At 36.4% G+C, this 17,784-nt stretch overlaps 1 protein-coding gene across 1 annotated transcript in view; it reads left to right on the top strand.

The window, feature by feature from the left end:
* Positions 1 to 1,972: 1,972 nt before the first annotated feature.
* Rsbn1 (round spermatid basic protein 1) overlaps positions 1,973 to 17,784 on the top strand; it is a 49,872-nt gene continuing 34,060 nt past the window's right edge. Inside the window, exons 1-2 of the mRNA XM_015502197.2 lie at positions 1,973 to 2,678; positions 15,135 to 15,808. Coding sequence (XP_015357683.1) covers positions 1,973 to 2,678; positions 15,135 to 15,808 — 1,380 coding nt within the window. The remainder of the gene's footprint in view (positions 2,679 to 15,134; positions 15,809 to 17,784) is intronic.

The raw sequence follows: 17,784 nt of genomic DNA, 5'->3' as shown, positions 1-17,784 counted from the left end.
ACTTGCTGAGTTGCTCAGGGCCTTGATAGGTTGCTGAGTCTGGCTTTGAACTCCAGATCTTCTTGCCTCAGCCTACAGAGACACTGGGATTACAGACCTGCACCACCAAGGCTGTCTGTTTTGGGTATTCTTGAGTCTGAGTTTTGCTATGCTGCTCTGCCTGGTCTCAAGTGCTCTTACCACCCAGCTCTCCAGTGATGGCACTATAGGTACACACCACCTCACCTAGCATAAATGTAAATTTAAGAGGTTTGTAAGAACCAGACCTCAATTGAAGTTTTACACTGTCAGAGTTTAGTATAAAAGAAAAAAAAGAAGTTAAAAAAAAATCTGACCTTGCAGTTGTACAAAACTACTGCTTCTGACAATAACTATTTTTGGGGAGTTATTTTTACCTAAATGGATTATTCTTCACATATCTTCCCAAATATTGTGGGAAAGCAGAGTAGTAAGAAGTTATATTTAAGAGAACAAAATGTGCAAATAATAATACTCATTTTTTAACATTGGCTTTACCAACTAACAAGACATTATATAATGTACATTGGGGTAAATTTTAACCAAAGTTACTCAATTCCCAGTCCTAGAAAAGTAATCAATGAAATAGCTATCTTTTGTTAACATCTTCATATAAAATATTCTATATAAATATTTGCAATTTATATCCAACCAAAGGTACTGATAGTTTAAATTTCTGTATAAACATGGAGTTGTCTTAACAAAATGTGGTATTTCAAACCTAATTTTATGTAGCCAATAAGTTAGAAGATCATTATTATTACAAAGGAGTCCTCGTACTTTCCCTAATGACGTAACCTCTTGTTTTAAAAAAGTTTAACTTTTAGAAACAGTATTACATATCATTTGCTCTTAATATTTTTCATTAACAAGGCTAATTATAGGGCAAACTGAAGGATACATTGTTACCTGTGTATTGTAGTACAATGTACCCAATAGGTAGAAAATAAACTTTTTGTTTTTAAACTAACTTCAATGCATTAGTGTTCTTTTAGCCGAAGTAAATATTTTCCAGGAATTGGTGGTATCAAACCACAGTAATTTTATCTACCGAGTACATCATTGTAACCAATAATATCGTTGTCAAGGACCACATACATTCAAAGAATCTTAGGCAAATGCCCAAGTGATGAGTTTCTTAATGAATTTCTGAGCAACAACCGCCCCTTGGTGAACAGTGACGATTTTTGGAGGGTTCTCTGGTAGACACTTTTCAAATTTGTGCAACTTAATACCTAGGACTTCAAAAGAAAATCTTGTTACAATTTTCTAATTTTCCCCCCCCCCCCGCCAGCTGTAGGGGTATATTCAAAACAAATGCTGGACTCTACCTTTTCTGCATTCGCGGGGCTGCGGCTGGTGGCGAGGGGGGACCGCACTCACCCGGCTCCCAAGCGGTTCGTGCACCTGCCTTCGTAGTAACCAAAGCAAATGCCCCTGAAAATGCCTCCGAACACTTCCGACTCGCAGCCCCTTTACATTTGGGAACAAAACTGCCGTCATTTTTACACAAGTGCTAACTCCTCTTTTCCCCTTCGTTTTGTCAAGGGTAAAAGGCCGGAGATTCTTTTACCTCACAAAGGTTATCAAAGAAATGTGAAATTTAAAAGTCACTATGGAGACCACCTACTCCGTATCAAATGACGAAAGGGACAGGAAGACGATAATGTGAACGCGCCGCCACACTGAAAGCCACTAACATTGTTTGGGCCGTTAAGGCGGTTGGCGGCAACTCGCCGGCTGGCGGCGGTTGCGTCGCAGCCCGAAGCGTGACTCGGCGCACGCTCCCTCGCGGCTCCTCCACTCACAGAGCCGGGGACGCGGCGCGGGGCGCGGGGCGCGGGGCGCGGCGGAACTACCGCTCCCGCGAGGCTTTGCGCGGCCCAGGACGCTTTACAATAGAAGCTCGGTTGGAGAGGCCTGCGGAGAAGCGCTGGGAACTGCTGCTTCCGGCATGTTCAGCTCCTCACGAAGAGCGGCCGACAAGTGGAGGGTGGGGGAGAGACTCCAATGCCCAGCGGGCCGTGCGCGGGCGGCGCTTGCGCGATACACGGACGGGGGGGCGGTCGGGCCATTTAAATGTGTGTTTGTGGGTGAAATGGCTGCGCAGGTCGGAGCAGTGCGCGTAGTACGGGCGGTGGCGGCGCAGGAGGAGCCGGACAAAGAGGGAAAGGAGAAACCCCATGCTGGGGTCTCGCCGCGGGGAGTGAAGCGGCAGCGCCGGGCAAGCAGTGGGGGGTCTCAGGAGAAACGGGGGCGGCCGAGCCAGGACCCCCCTCTTGCTCCCCCTCACCGGCGGCGTCGCAGTCGCCAACATCCCGGGCCGCTGCCGCCAACGAATGCTGCCCCAACCGTCCAGGGCCCTGTTGAGCCTCTGCTCCTGCCGCCTCCGCCGCCACCTTCGCTGGCTCCCGCCGGGCCCGCTGTCGCTGCTCCGCTCCCGGCCCCAGGCACCTCGGCCCTCTTCACCTTCTCGCCCCTGACGGTGAGCGCGGCCGGGCCCAAGCATAAGGGCCACAAGGAGCGGCACAAGCACCATCACCACCGCGGCGCTGATGGTGACCCCAGCTCCTGCGTTCCGGGCGATCTCAAGCACAAGGACAAGCAGGAAAACGGCGAGAGGACTGGAGGGGTGCCTTTGATCAAGGCCCCCAAGAGAGGTGAGAGCAGGCGAACTGCTGGGGCTGGGGTTCTAGGTCCCTTGGTTCTGGTATCCCGCCCCTTTAGGATTGAAAGACGCCTAACCCTTATTCCCTCCTGCTGCTCTTCTCCCCTGAGCCCACTGAGCTGGACTCTGGACTTCAGGCCGTGGTCACGGTTTGACCTACTTGAGGCTTCTCGCTCTGAGGCCGAGCTGTCAGTTACCAGCCCCCTTCGCAATCCCCCGGAGCCTCGCAACGTTTGTTTTCAAAATCCGCAGGGTTTCCGCGCCGCGCCGTTCTTGGCTTTGGATTAATAGGTGGAAAACTAAAAACTGCCTTTTTGAAGTAAAGGCTTGTCTCTAAAATCTCTTCTCCCTGTTTTCCTTCCTGGAAACCTTTTTTTTTTTTTCTTTCTTTTCTTTCTTTTTTTTCCTTCCTTAAACTACCTCCTGCTCCAAAATACTCACGGGTCTGGTTCGGGACTTTAATGAGTTTGATTTCTTACAGAGGTTACACAACTCACTGGTTGCCTTAGCTTCTGCAAGGTTAAAAAAAAAAAAAAATCAAACACGGTTTCCTTTTCTTTTTTTAACTTAGAGGTAAACATCGCTTAAACTTTTTTTTTTTTTTTTTTTTAATTGGCTGTTTTAATTCTTAGAATGGGGATGGGGTGGGGGGAAGGTTTTCTCTCCCATTTGACCCTAGGAAATAGGACCAATAGAACTTCTGAAAAGAGGAAAGTGTGTAGTAGGTAGAAGGGACAAGAATTGCAGTTGTATTTTATTCTGTATAGCACAATTGGAGAATCTATGTAATTCCAATAATCCTCAAGAATATTCAACCTGGAAAATATAGGGCTATTTAAGTGTGTGTTCTAGAGAAATTAGGTTGGCCAGAATTAGTGTCTTTTTCCTAATTACCTGTAGCATTTATTTTTTATTATTTATTATTATTTTTATTATTTATTTATTCTTTGTGGAAGAAATGAGGTGTGCTTTTGATTATGCCATTTGTTTGTACTTAATATATGATTACATAATCCGTTATATCTCCAGTTTGGTTATATGTGAATGTTAATGATGTTAATTAGCCAATTTTTCAATACAAAAATTGAAAAATGTTAGATGTTAATGCGCCAGTTTTTCAATCTAAAATGTTGGAAGTCTAGCATTCTTTCCACATATTTGCTTAACTTTGAGCTATCCAGTTTTTTGTGTGCTACTTCTAAATACTGTGGTTAGGTTCAAATGATTGTTTAATAAGGATTTATTGACTAGAATTAAATCTTCATTTTGTGGTATCTAAATTTCATCTTCAGGCATAGAACTTGTGGTAAGTTGACAGGAGTGCCAGTTTCCACCACCAATATGCAATGATCTTTTACTTATTCCCCACCTTTGTGTGTGTGTGTGTGTGTGTGTGTGTGTGTTTATCCATACAGAGCTAAAGGGAATCTTAGCAATTTTTTGTTCTAAATTTGTGTTATAGAAGAAGAAACCAAGGCCCAAAATAGTGAAGAGACTTATCTAATTAATTCATGGTTAATTAGTACCAAGCACAAATATTTTTTAAAAAAATAATTAAATCAATTATTGGCCTAATAGGCAGTAGAACCCACACTCCTGAATCTTAGTTCAGCTTTATTGCCAAGCTGCATGATTTTGCTTTCTCTTATTCCTCCCCACCCCCACACACTCCTTTACTTATCTTTTCCTTGTGCCTAAACATTGTAGGCAGTACCTGACTTTAAAGATCTGACCTTACCCCCTTTTATGGTTGCAATGAAGTTGTTCTTCTCTGAACATTGCGTGCATCCCATGTGCTTTAAAAAAGCAAACAAAAACAAGTCTCTAATCCAGTACTGATGAATAGAACTTTCTCAGATGATGGAAATGTTCTCTTTCTGTGCTGTCTAATATGGTAACCATATGTGGCTCTTGAGCAGACTTGAAATATAGCTAGTGTGACTGAGAAACTGAATTTTTAAATTTATTTAATTCTTATCTTAAAATTGGCCACATTTGGCTGGTAGCTACCACTACTTGGATAGTACAGCTCTCAAAATTGTAGTTTGCCAATATGTAAGAAGAAGGATGGGTTAAGATTAGGCCATTTTATATTTTAACTTTTGGCTGAGTGGGAAAAATTATAATGTAGGTGTTCTAGATTCCTGACATGCATTGGTATTTTAAAAGTTCTGAAAATTCTATTTTAACTGAGGGAGAAAACAAACTGGTTTGATGTCAGACTTACACAGAGTTTGGTAGTCCTGTCCCCCCAACGTCCCCATATGTTTTTTGGTTACCTTTGTGTACAGGAAACATGCCTCTAGAGTTAATCTGAGTTTAAATTGTGGCTCTTACCACTTACAGTGTGACCATGAACAGATTATTTTAACCTCTTTTCAACCTCAGTTTTCCCATTTGTAAAGTGGGGTTGTGGCATTTTCGTTATAAGATTTTGTGGATTAAATGGGGTAGTGTATAGAAAGCACTAAAAATAGTGCTTGGCTCATGGTAGGCACTTATTTAAAAACTGGCTTTTATTATTTTTAATGCCTGGTCCTTGAAGGAGAGCGAATAGACACTTATTACTTATAGAGCTATGTCTTCCTTTTGCTTATCATCATATTTTTAGAAAGTATTTTAATTTTTCACTTTGAGATAATTATGGACTCACAGGAAATTGCAAAAATAGCACAGAGAGGTCCTTACCTTTCACCAGTTTCCTTCAGTGGTTACAACTTACATAACTATTGTATAATACCAATACCAGGAAATTGATATTTATTTGTACAGTGTGTAGTGCTGTGCATTTTTACCATGGGTAGATTAGTGTAACCACCACTGTAGTCAAGGTACAAAATCATTCCACCTCCAGAAAGATTCTCCTTGTGCTATACCTGTATAGTTTTAGGTACTCCCTCTGTCTCCTTTCTCTAACCCCTGACAATCATTAATCTGTTCTTCATCTTGATACTTTTGTCATTAAGAATATTATATAAATGGAATCGTACAGTATTATAATCTTGAGATTCACCATGGTGTGAGATCCATTATGTGGTATGTGTATTAATGTTCTACTTTTCTTGCTAAATAGTATTCCGCAGTATGGATGTACCATCGTTCCCCTATTGAATCATTTATTGATTGAAGGACATTTTGGTTGTTCCTAGTTTTGGCCTCTTATGAATAAAACTTCTACAAGCAATTATGTTCAGATTCTTGTATGGAAGTACATTTTCATTTCTCTGGGGATTGTGATTGCTTGGTCATATTGTAAGCTTTTTTTTTTTTTTTTTTTTAAACATATTACCATTCTATTTTCTAGAGTGTACTAGTTTACATTCCCACTAATGTTGTATGAGAGATCAAGTTTTTTCACATTCTTGACAATATCTGGTATTGTTTTAGCTGTTTTTATTTTAGCACTTTCAATAGATGGGTGGTTTTTCATCATGGTCTCATGGAAAATGATATCAATCAGCTTTTCATGTCATCATTTGCCATTTATATATCTTCATTAGTAAAATATCTATGTCTTTTGCCCATTTCTAAATGAATTTTTTTACTATTGTGTTTTAAGAATTTTTTTATTGAGCAATCTGTATATTACAGGCCCAAGTCCTTTGGCAATGACATCATCTGCAAGTATTTTTTTCCCAGTCTGTCGCTTGTCTTTATATCATCTTAACAATATATTTCACAAAGTAAAACAAGCAAAAGTTTTAAATTTTGTTGAAGTTCAATTTGTTGATTTTTTTTCTTAATAAATAATGTTTTCAGTGTCACATCTAAAGTCCCAAGGTTTTTTTCCTGTTTTTTTTTTTTCTCTAAAAGTTTTATAATTTTAACTTTTAAATTGTGATCTGTTGGAGTTAGTTTTGTGCAGGTGTAAGGTTTAGTTTGTGGTTCTCTTTCTCTTTTCCATCAATATCCAGTTGCTCTGGTATCTTTTGTTGAATTCTTCCATTAAATTGCTTTTATAAAAAGTGAGTTCTACTGCCTGTTTTTGTATAACCGGTGAGGAAGGAGTTTTTCTTTACTTTTTAAATGGTTGCAGAAAGCCTCATGAAGTGAAAATAACATGAAATATTTCAATGTCCAGAAATTAAGCTTTATTGGAACATGCTCTCTTCATTCATACATATTGTCTATGGCAGTTTTCTGCACCATAGTAGCAGAGTAGAGTAGTTGACACAGAGACCATATGGCCTGCAAAGACTGCTATCTGGTTTTTTATCGAGAAAGTTTGCCAGCCCCTGAACTGAGTTAAGAGACGTGATCCTGCACACTATCCCAGCAGCACTCAATCCAAATTCATATGTAGATAATTACAAATCATAAGAATCCAGACATTGGGAGTTGTTCATAAATAGTTGAAACAAAAATTTAACCTGTAAATGCTGTGGTAAACTTGTTTTACCTGTAGAAAAGGAAGTAAAGTGATTTTTAAAGAGGTGAAGTAACATGCTAGAAATTTTTAGCTAATGATAGAACTGAATATTGAACTCAGTTTTTTTTTTGACTTATGGTCCAGTTGGCTTTTTTCTTTCTGCCTTACATGTTGAGATTGATAAGTGAACAAAGAGATATTAAAATGTCTTTATTTGTAGTGAGCAGTAGGCTGAAGTCTGAAACCTTAATTTCTTTTTTTTTTTAAATATTTATTTTTTAGTTATAGTTGGACACAATACCTTTATTTCACTTATTTATTTTATTTTTACGTGGTGCTGAGGATCGAACCCAGGGCCTTGTGCATGTGAGGCAAGTGCTCTACCGCTGAGCCACAACCCCAGTCCTGAAACCTTAATTTCTTTCTCTCCTTATTACTACTTATAAAAGCATTGAACAGGGGCTGGGGCTGTAGCTCAGTGGTAGAGTAGCATGTGTGAGGCACTGGGTTTGAATCTCAGCAACATATATAAATAAAATAAAGGTCCATCAACTAAACAAAACAAAAAACCTTACAATCAAAAGAAGTAATGCTTTTTAAATACTTTGTTAGTACATTTATGATTTTAATATTAGTGTATTTTTAGAAAGAAAAGGAAGGGGAGATTATTCCCTAGCTCTATTCACTGGTGCCATTAAATGATAAGGATGCTTACATAGCACCCCTAAGTCAATCTTCCTTTATCATAGTTTTTCACCTTTTATCAATGACCTAACTGCTATCATAGGGATAGTGTTCCTAAGCCAGAAATTAATGGAAATTTTTGCACTTGTGTCAAAAAGACATTGACAGGAGTTTTGAATCTGGAAACAATTGATTGTTTTTGGTGATAGGGATGGAGGAGAATTTGGATTATAATGAGGAACAAGCAGATCATCTCATTTATCAGGTAACATAACAATGTCCTTAGGGACTGACATTTCTACTGTCCATCCAGAGAGACAAAAATAACTTTATGTAAGGGGTGAAAACTCATCTTTGTGATTATGAAAAATTATATAATGGTTAGTAAGTAAAATATTTTGTTAAGTAAAGTAATACTTAATACACCTCAAGTCCATTTATTGTACCTACTGGATGATTTAATTTATCACCAAGGGAGGGGTCGCAAGAGGAGGTGGAAGAAATAGAGTATAGTTTAGTGTGTAGTATTGGAAGGGTTTGAATTTTGAATTTAGGTGAGAATTTTGATTGTCACCTACTGGCTTTGTGACCTAATATATTAAATACCTCTTGTTTCAGACTGTTTCCTGCTCTGAAGAAGGATTTCTATGTTCATTTCACCAGTTTATTGGCAGATTAAAATGAGATAACATACATGGTCCCTAGCCAGACACTTGGTGAACAATAGTTTTCTATCTTCTTTTAGAGATATTTTCTTACATTTTATGTGTTTCTTATGGTATCCCATATTGTGCTATAGCTAGTAATTTCTAGCTCTAATTTCTAGAATTGTAGCCAGTTATTTTAAGGAGTGTTACCTAATACTTTTATTATGATTGTGATAATCAAGCTGATAGGGTTTTTTATGTCAGATACTATGATGAGGACCTCACATTTATTGTTTCCTTCAATCCTTACAATAACTCTTGAGTTAGACACTAGTATTAATAATATTTTATGATAAGAAAATTGAAGTTTAAAATATTTTTGAGCTTCCCAGAGATCTTAATAAGCAGTAGAGCTGACACATTAACCTGAATCTAACTGTAAAGCACCTGATTTTATCTTAAATAGCACACTCTGCCTCCAGAATTTATCTGTTTGGGTGAAAAATATAGTAGTTAACATGTAATGAGTATTTGTTATGTTCTAGGACTATGCCAAGTACTTTAAATGCATTTTTCATTTATTCTACATATTAGTTTTGTAAGAAAATATTGTTTCCCCTTCATTTTTTTTAAGAGAGAGAGGAGGAGAGAGAGGGGGAGAGAGAGAGAGAGAGAGAATATTTTTTAACATTTATTTTTCAGTGGACACAACATTTTATTTTATTTTATGTGGTGCTGAGGATCAAACCCAGCGCCCCGCACATGCCAGGTGAGCGCGTTACCACTTGAGCCACATCTCCAGCCCATGTTTCCCCTTCATTTTACCAATGAGAAGCAAGGTACAAAGCTATTAATTCATAAACGGTTATCTGCCTCATTCATTATTGGTAGAAATGCAAAATGGTATGGCTATGTTGGAGGACAGTTTGGTGATTTCTTACAAAACGAAACATGTTCTTACTACCTAACCCAGCAGTTCCACTCCTTGGTATTTACCCAACAGAGTTGAAAACATGTGTCCACACAAAAACTTGCATATGGAGATCAATAGCAGCTTTATTCATAATTGCCAAAACTTGGAAGCAACCAAGATGTCCTTTGGTAGATGAATGGATACATAAACTGTGGTACAGACATCGGAGCATCAGAACAAGTAAATTATTCTTAATCTTAAATGCGTATTACTAAGTGAAAGAAGCCAGTCTGAAAAGGCTATTTACTGTTTGATTCTGGCTAAATTACATTCTGAAAAAGGCAAAGTAAAAGGACAGTGGTTGCTACTGATGAGGTGGAGGGAGTTATGAAAGGCAGACCCCAGGATATTTAGGGCAGTGAAACTACTTTGCATGATACTGTAATGATGAATCCCTGTCATTGTACTTTGTCCAAACTCACATCAAGGGTGAACTCTAATGTCAACTGTGAACTCAGGTGCTATAAAGATGTAACTATGGTAGGAAGTGTTGATAGTTGGTGGATGGGGGACGATGACACGACGACAACTGTGCATGTATAGGAATGTATAGGAAATCTTTGTAACTTCTACTCAGTTTTGCTGAGAACCTCAAAATGCTCTAAAAAATTAAAGTCTTAAATGAAAGGCAGGGGAAAAGGTCCTACTGTCAAAGAAGTAGTAGAACAGTGTTTCAATCCTACCCAACTCCTAAACATTAGAATAGGGTAGGAGGGTAGGGTAAAGCAATGAAAAAAAAAAAAATACAATGATTCACAAAAATTTGGCCTTCAAAGTGAGTGTTTTTTTTTTTCTTTTTATTAGGTTTTTATATAGAACTGGAAGAACTCCCAAGAAGACAAAAAGTAATATATTTTCAGAAAAAAATTTAAGTTCTTTTCTTTATTATGAATAATAATGGGTAAACAATTCCAATTGTTTTGCTTTTGTAAAACAATCATTTTTAGGAACTGAAGGTACTATATTTTCTAAGGTATAATTCAGGTGTATGAATGGTATTGTAGATTTAAGTTTCGTTATTGAAAAACTAATTTTTTGCATTAATTAAAAAATTTTCAATAGTGTCATATTAAATACATTATGCTGTTTAATAATTGATAACATTAGCATATGTGAATGTACTACTGATAGTGTCATGTATTAATCTTAGTTATAGTGATGTTCTTAAAGATAGCCAACAATTTATTTCTTAAATCAATGTTTGTATTTTCCTCTGCAGAATTACATACTTTTATATTGATTCTTACAGTTAGATATGTGAAAGCTTTCCCTAATATAGGTGCAGTGTAACTCAGCTTCTTGTCTGTAAAGAACTGATGCCAGGGCTGGGTTTGTAGCATAGTGGTAAAGTGCTTTGTTAATAGGCACAAGGCCCTGGATTTGATCCTCTAGCACTACAAAACAACAAATTTGATGCAACAAATTTAGCTTTGTTAGTAAAGTGCTTTGTTAACAGGCACAAGGCCCTGGATTTGATCCTCTAGCACTACAAAACAGCAAATTTGATGCAACAAATTTAGCTTTTGCATTATGGGGAAATACTCAAAATCTGACTTCCTGAATACATTCTCTATTAGAAACTAAAACACTCTACCAGAAATGGAAAGATTGTGGTCTTTAGACATAAAATTTAGACTTTTAAATGTTTTTAATTCAAGGAAAGGCATTTGGTATCTTTCATGCATCAATGGCCAACTTTTCATAATAACTTCCAACAACTTGTCGATACTTATGCTGTTCACAATTAATTGCCTCCACAATAACTTAAGAATAAATTTTGTTTATTCATGGAAATTCGTTAGCAAGCATGGGATCAGTAGTCTCAAATTTCCCCATTTAAAAAAAGACAAGCATGGGGCTGGGGTTGTAGCTCGAGGTAGAGCGCTCGCCTAGCATGCGTGAGGCACTGAGTTCAATCCTCAGCACCACATAAAAATAAAATATAGATATATGGCCACCTATAACTAAAAAATAAATGTTAAAAAAAGACAAGCTTTCTATATCAGCCTTAGAAAAGAGGAAATATTTGAAAAACAGGATTAGTGGGAAGGTAGATTGAAATTTATTTCATATTTAAACTTTTTAATCATGTTATTATATGAGATTATGGTCAGTTTAAGGCCCTTATTATTTCCTTGTACAGTTTTTTTTCTTTTGTGGAGATGGACTAATTGAATGGTTTCCATGTAACTAAATTTTGGAATAAAACCCACAGAGATTTAACCATGTTAGAAATACCATATGGTAAGATGATAGTAATCTAGACACAGTGTGTTATAGTCAAGACCATTCCTTCTTGGTGTTAATTTCAGTGGCAGATCTAGGTCACAATTCATCTTCTGCATACCAAATACCTCTTCTGAAGCTTAAAACAACAAGACCTATTCAGAATGAAATATTTTCTTTTCCTGTGGAATCGCTAAAACATTTAGTGGAGTGTAATTAGATGGCTATTTTTAAATTGGCCTTTTATATTTGATGGCATTTAGTTGCTTAGGAGAATTGCCTATATTACTGATTTGGTATTAGAAAAAGTATTTAGATTAATTTTATTTGGTAAGAAACATAAGTGACTTGCTAAGTTTTAACTAATCAAAGATTTAGTTTTACGTAGAATAAAAAATTGACTGCATTTTCTTAGCAGTTTAAGCAATATGATTTCATGTGTATGATCTCAGTTTAATTACAAATAATGTTTGCAAATGAAGTTTGAAGTTGTTTTTTTGTTTTGTTTTGTTACTTAGCAGTGTTGGGGATCAAACCCAGGGCCTTGTGCATGTTAGGCAAAGGACTCTACTATTGATCTATACCCCTTTCTGTAGGGTTTTCTTTTTAATTGTTCTTAAAAGCAAATATTAGACATAGTGAAAGTTATTTGCCATTTATACGGTGTAAAGTCTTTTGACTTGAACTTTAAAACAGGTTTAAATTTTTAAAAATGTTTTTAATTGTAGATGGACACAATACCTTCATTTTATTTATTTTATGTGATGCTGAGGATGGAACCTAATGCCTCTCATATGCTAAGCAATGCTAAGCAAGTGCTTTACCACTGAGTTACAACCCCTGCCCTAAAATGGTTTTAAACTTTATAGAAGGTTTTATAACTTGCATATAACTTGTTTTACAACTTATATATTATACCAAGTAAATTCTTTTTGTTGTTGTTGTTGTTAATTTTTTTTTTTTTTTTAGTTGTTGATGGACCTTTGTTTTATTTATTTGTTTATATGCAGTACTGAGAATCAAACCCAGTGCCTCCCACATGCTAGGCAGGTGCTCTACCACTGAGCTATAATTGCAGTCCCCCAAGTAAATTCTTTACTTAAAATTATTGGAACTTGTTCTTCCCAGATCTAAGAATAGGATTAATTGGAGTATGTTTGTTAACACTGAATTACTTGAATTATGTCAAAATACTATTGGTTGGTAGATAAATTCTATACAATATTTGCTAGACCAAGCTTAAAGATTGGTTACAACTACACCTGGATTTCTAGCTAGGTGTATTTTGCAACTAGTAAATCAAAGATGCTTTTCTATCCTGGTTATGTCAATCTATGATAATCCTTCAGAAATTTAAATTAAGTTTTTAAATTATAAGGTAATATGTTCATTTTAGAAAACAGAAAAAAGCTGGACATTTATACTCCTACCACTCATACCATTAATACCACCCTATGATAATACCTTAGTATATATTTCTCCAGACATTTTTCTGTATATGTATTCACATTTCACATACATATACATATTTCTTAAAAATAGGTACTAAAGTCAAGGTACAAAGGTATAAAGTCAGGCACAGAGTCAAGCAAATTTTGTCTTTTCTTCAGGTCCTTTTGGGTAGTTTAAAAAAAAAAAAGCTTGGGAGACATGTTTAGGCTGTAGGTACAGAAGTTGGATCAATTAGCACATATAATTAGGGATAGCATTAGATAGCATTAGAATGGAGAGGAGATGAAGCTAAGGGTAAAATCCTGTGATGTACCTGGATTTAAGTATAGGTACATGGGAAGAGACCAGAAAGACTGGGATACAGGTTTCCAAGATTTTAAGAATGATATAGTGATAAAAATATTTACTAAGGTCCTTTGCTTCTCTCTAGAATATTTCCTCCTAAATCTTCATATGCTCATCTTATTATTTAGGACTCAGTCTAAATATCACCTCGTAAAAAGAGCTTCTCCAGCATCTAGAAAAACCTACTTATGGGCTGGGGTTGTGGCTCAGCGGTAGAGCGCTCGCCTAGCATGTGCGAGGTGCTGGGTTCGATCCTTAGCACCACATAAAAATAAATAAATAAGAGGTATTGTGTTCAACTACAACTAAAAAATAAATATTAAAAAAAAGAAAAACCTACTTATTACTAACTGTACTTTCTTTTCCTTGTTTGATCAGATTGTAATATTTAAGAGAGTAAGACCGGGCATGGTAGCTCATGCCTGCAATTCCAGCGACTTCAGAGGCAAAGGCAGAAGGATCACTAGTTCAAAGCTAACCTCAGCAATTTAGCAGGCCCTAAGCAACTTAGTGAGACTCTGTTTCAAAATAAAATAATAAAAAAAGGACTGGTGATGTGGCTCAGTGGCAAATTGCCTTGGGTTCAATACCTCATACCAAACAAAACTAAACAGAGAGAGTAGGGATTCTACCTGTCTTAACCATTATATCCTTAGTGCCCAGATATATACCTGGCAAATGAATGTCTAATATAAAAATGGGATCAGAATATACCTGTATCTAGTGCTTTGGAATGAAAGGTAAGATATATATCACTGAGCTCAGTGCTTACAGTTTAGAGAGGAGGTGAAAAATTAAATATGTGATAACATGGAGTATGATAAGTGCTGTGGTAGAAGTACAGTGCTAAGGGAGCAGGGAGCAGGAATAGCTATTGCTACATATTCCCTTAGGTAGGGGAGGAATTATTAGAGTAAGCTTTCTAGAAGAGTAACATTGTAAGCATTTTGTAACCTTATAATTTGTATGTCAATTCTTTTCATCTATGGTGTATAATGGCTGGGTAATATTTTATAATGTGTAAATATCAGAGTTTAATCGGTTCCTGATTATTAGGGGTTTAGATTAGGTTTTTGTTGTTTTAAATAATACAGTCATTGATATCTTTATAGATCTTCAATTATTTTCTTAAGTAATTTTGACTTGGTATTGGAGTTTGAGGTCTGAGAATTGTAAATATTTTCAGGGATTTTGATATATATCATCAAGTTTTCCTCCATTTTTGAGGTTGTATATAATTTATAATTATAAGAACAATAATAGAGAATGAATCCTGCTTCTAAGAAATACCTCCCTCTAACAAAAACAAAAACCCATATACCAAAAAACAATGACAATTTCGTAGGCAAGATTTTGTCATTTTGTTTTATGACTTAATTCACTGTTGTTTGATTAGCCTATAGATAATTTATAGACTTAACAGTAAATATGAAATATGACAAGCTTCAATTTAAATTTTACAAAGTTTACTGAACAAATATTTTATACAATATGTCAGATTTGAAATTACTTGGATATTTAGGGTTTTTTTTGTGTGTGGGGTAGGTACTGGGGATTGGATCAGTGGCACTAGACCACTGAGCCACATCCCCAGGTGTTAGTTTCATTTGTTTCCTGAGGCTCTAAGTTGTAATAGCAAATTCTGAGAATTGAGAGGAGGCTATTTGATTTGAGTAGCTTTTTAGTACCTTAAGAAGCTTGTATGTTGACATTAGTCCTAGCAACTAACTTTTTTTTAATTATTGTGGCCAGAAACACCAGATGAAAATGGTAAAACCCAGAGAGCTGATGATTTTGTCTTGAAGAAAATAAAGAAGAAAAAGAAAAAGAAACATCGAGAAGACATGCGAGGAAGACGCCTTAAAATGTACAATAAGGAAGTACAAACCGTCTGTGCTGGCCTGACCCGCATCAGTAAGGAAATTCTCACCCAAGGACAAATAAATAGCACTTCAGGAGTTAATAAGGAGTCCTTCAGGTATCTGAAAGATGAACAGCTGTGCCGATTAAATTTGGGCATGCAAGAATATCGGGTACCCCAGGGAGTACAAACACCTTTTATGACTCACCAGGAACATTCTATTCGTAGAAATTTCTTAAAAACAGGTACTAAATTTAGCAACTTTATTCACGAGGAACACCAGTCCAATGGTGGTGCTCTTGTCCTTCATGCTTACATGGATGAACTCTCATTTTTGTCTCCAATGGAGATGGAGAGATTTTCTGAGGAGTTTCTTGCTTTGACATTCAGTGAAAATGAGAAAAATGCTGCTTACTATGCTTTAGCAATAGTGCATGGAGCGGCTGCTTATCTCCCAGACTTCTTGGATTATTTTGCTTTTAATTTCCCCAACACTCCAGTGAAAATGGAAATTCTGGGCAAGAAAGATATTGAAACAACAACCATTTCAAATTTTCACACTCAGGTAAGGTAAAATTATTATTATTTAGTATATATAGTATCTCAACAATGTTGTCTTCATTCTGCTGCGTAGCTCACATCACCACAGTTTGATTGATAATGGTACTTGAAATTGTTCCTCCAGTTGTAAAGTCTTAATTACTGAGGTCTTTGGGTGGAGCTTTTATTTGCTTGAAGAAATGCTTTATACATATTATGCTTCATTACAAGTCTTTATGGAAAACCAACTTGAAAACTAATTCAGTCTTTCACAAATCAGCTTATTTAGTGTGGAGGATATGATTTAGATCTGATAGCCTTGGTAACTTTAGTTAAGACTTTTGGTCATAATCATAGAACATGTGAGGATATTAATCTATTTATTGGCCAGGTTTTAGTTGGGTTTGTTTCTCTTCTTTCAGTAACTTGTTGGCAGTCTATCCCAGAAATATACCCCATTTATGTGACTTGGGAGTGTCACTAGGAAGACCGCCATAGTCTCTGCTCCTTCTGCCTATGCACTCTAGTAGGTGAAGATATTTTTTAAAGCCTTGCTTAGGCAGCTAGGCTTAAGTCAGCAGGGAAACATTGCCTTCCTAACCAGTTTTTAACCAAACATTTTTTCAATGAGGTTATTTTAGGGCATTAAGAAGTTAATAATGTATCCGAGTTTTTTCTTGCTTGCTTTCCTCATAAGGATTGTGAATATGAATGGTCAGCTATAAGTTTATACTGTTTATACTGTAAATTTAAGTTTAGTAGAGACTGTTTCACTTTTTAGAGATTCATGATTATATAGCCTCTTTTTTTCAGGTTATCTAGTAATTTGCTGCCATTCTTTTCCCTTAGGGTTTTTTTTTTTCTCTTTTTTAAAGGTAAATAAACTGTTGTAAAAATAAGACTCTCAGCTGCTTACATTATAGTGGTTTCAAGCCACTTAGATTTATCTGAACCCTCCTCTAACATGAATCTTTTTAGTAAGTCTCAACATCTTTGCCTCCAGTGAGGGGAGTATCCAGTTTAGATTTATGAGCCTCAGAATTTCTCTAATTGAAGTTCTCTCTGCAGTAGAGAGAGCAGGAGCAGCCAATCTGGAGAGGTCGCAAGATGGGGCTGCCCAAGATGTTGGAACACGATGTGCAATAAAGGGCTTCGTCTTGGATTTTGGCCTTGTTACCACAATCAGGTACCGAAGTGCTGACTTTTGTAGTAGATTTTCTTTTTCTTTTTCTTTTTTTTTTTAAGGAATTTTTCCCTTCAAAGGTTAAGGAATCCTATTTTTATAAATATTGCAGAAGAGACTAAAAATAATTCTGATGTAGTTCATAATTCCCATAAGTCCCTACTTAACAAAGAAAGAAATTGCTGAGAGCAGAGTTAACATGATCTATCCCTTTTTCAGTTTAGAGAAATGCAGCAAATTTTCTGATAGACCAGCAAGCATATTTGAGAAATAACCCAGAAATTTGGGGGCATGTCCTGGCTTTGTAAGGGTGACTATTTAACTTTCCTATTGTACTATATTGGATCAAGTTTATGTGTCAACCCAGTCTAAATAGTTAATAAAAGAAGACATCTTGAAATATTCCCTGCTGATTTTTGTCCTCCAATTTTTTAAAATGGAGCTGAAATTTAAATGACTGTACCAACAACTTACCTTGAGATTTACTTTGAGTTTTCTAAAATAACAACTTTAAAATAACAAATCGCATTATTACATTATATTGAACACTTTCACCACATATGAATATTGAGGACTATTGAATGGGTCTTGTACTCTGGAGGTCCTGGAACTTAATATTATTTATGAATTTTCAGCCATTGGAGAGAAGTATTAGGCAAATTTAGGAGGTTGAATTAGCCCATGAAGCTTTAAATTTGCATCTATAAAATCTTTCACAGATACTGGGATAGATGCTAGCACAATAATTCAGATTTGTTTAGTAGAAATGCTTTCAAATTCACATCTGAATATTTTAAATAACGGCGGGGGGGGGGGGA

The sequence above is a fragment of the Marmota marmota genome, unplaced genomic scaffold (assembly GCF_001458135.2).
Source record: "Marmota marmota marmota unplaced genomic scaffold, marMar, whole genome shotgun sequence".
NCBI classification, from domain to species: domain Eukaryota; kingdom Metazoa; phylum Chordata; class Mammalia; order Rodentia; family Sciuridae; genus Marmota; species Marmota marmota.
The sequence above is the reverse complement of the archived record's forward strand: the minus strand, read 5'-3'. Positions and strand labels throughout refer to the sequence as shown.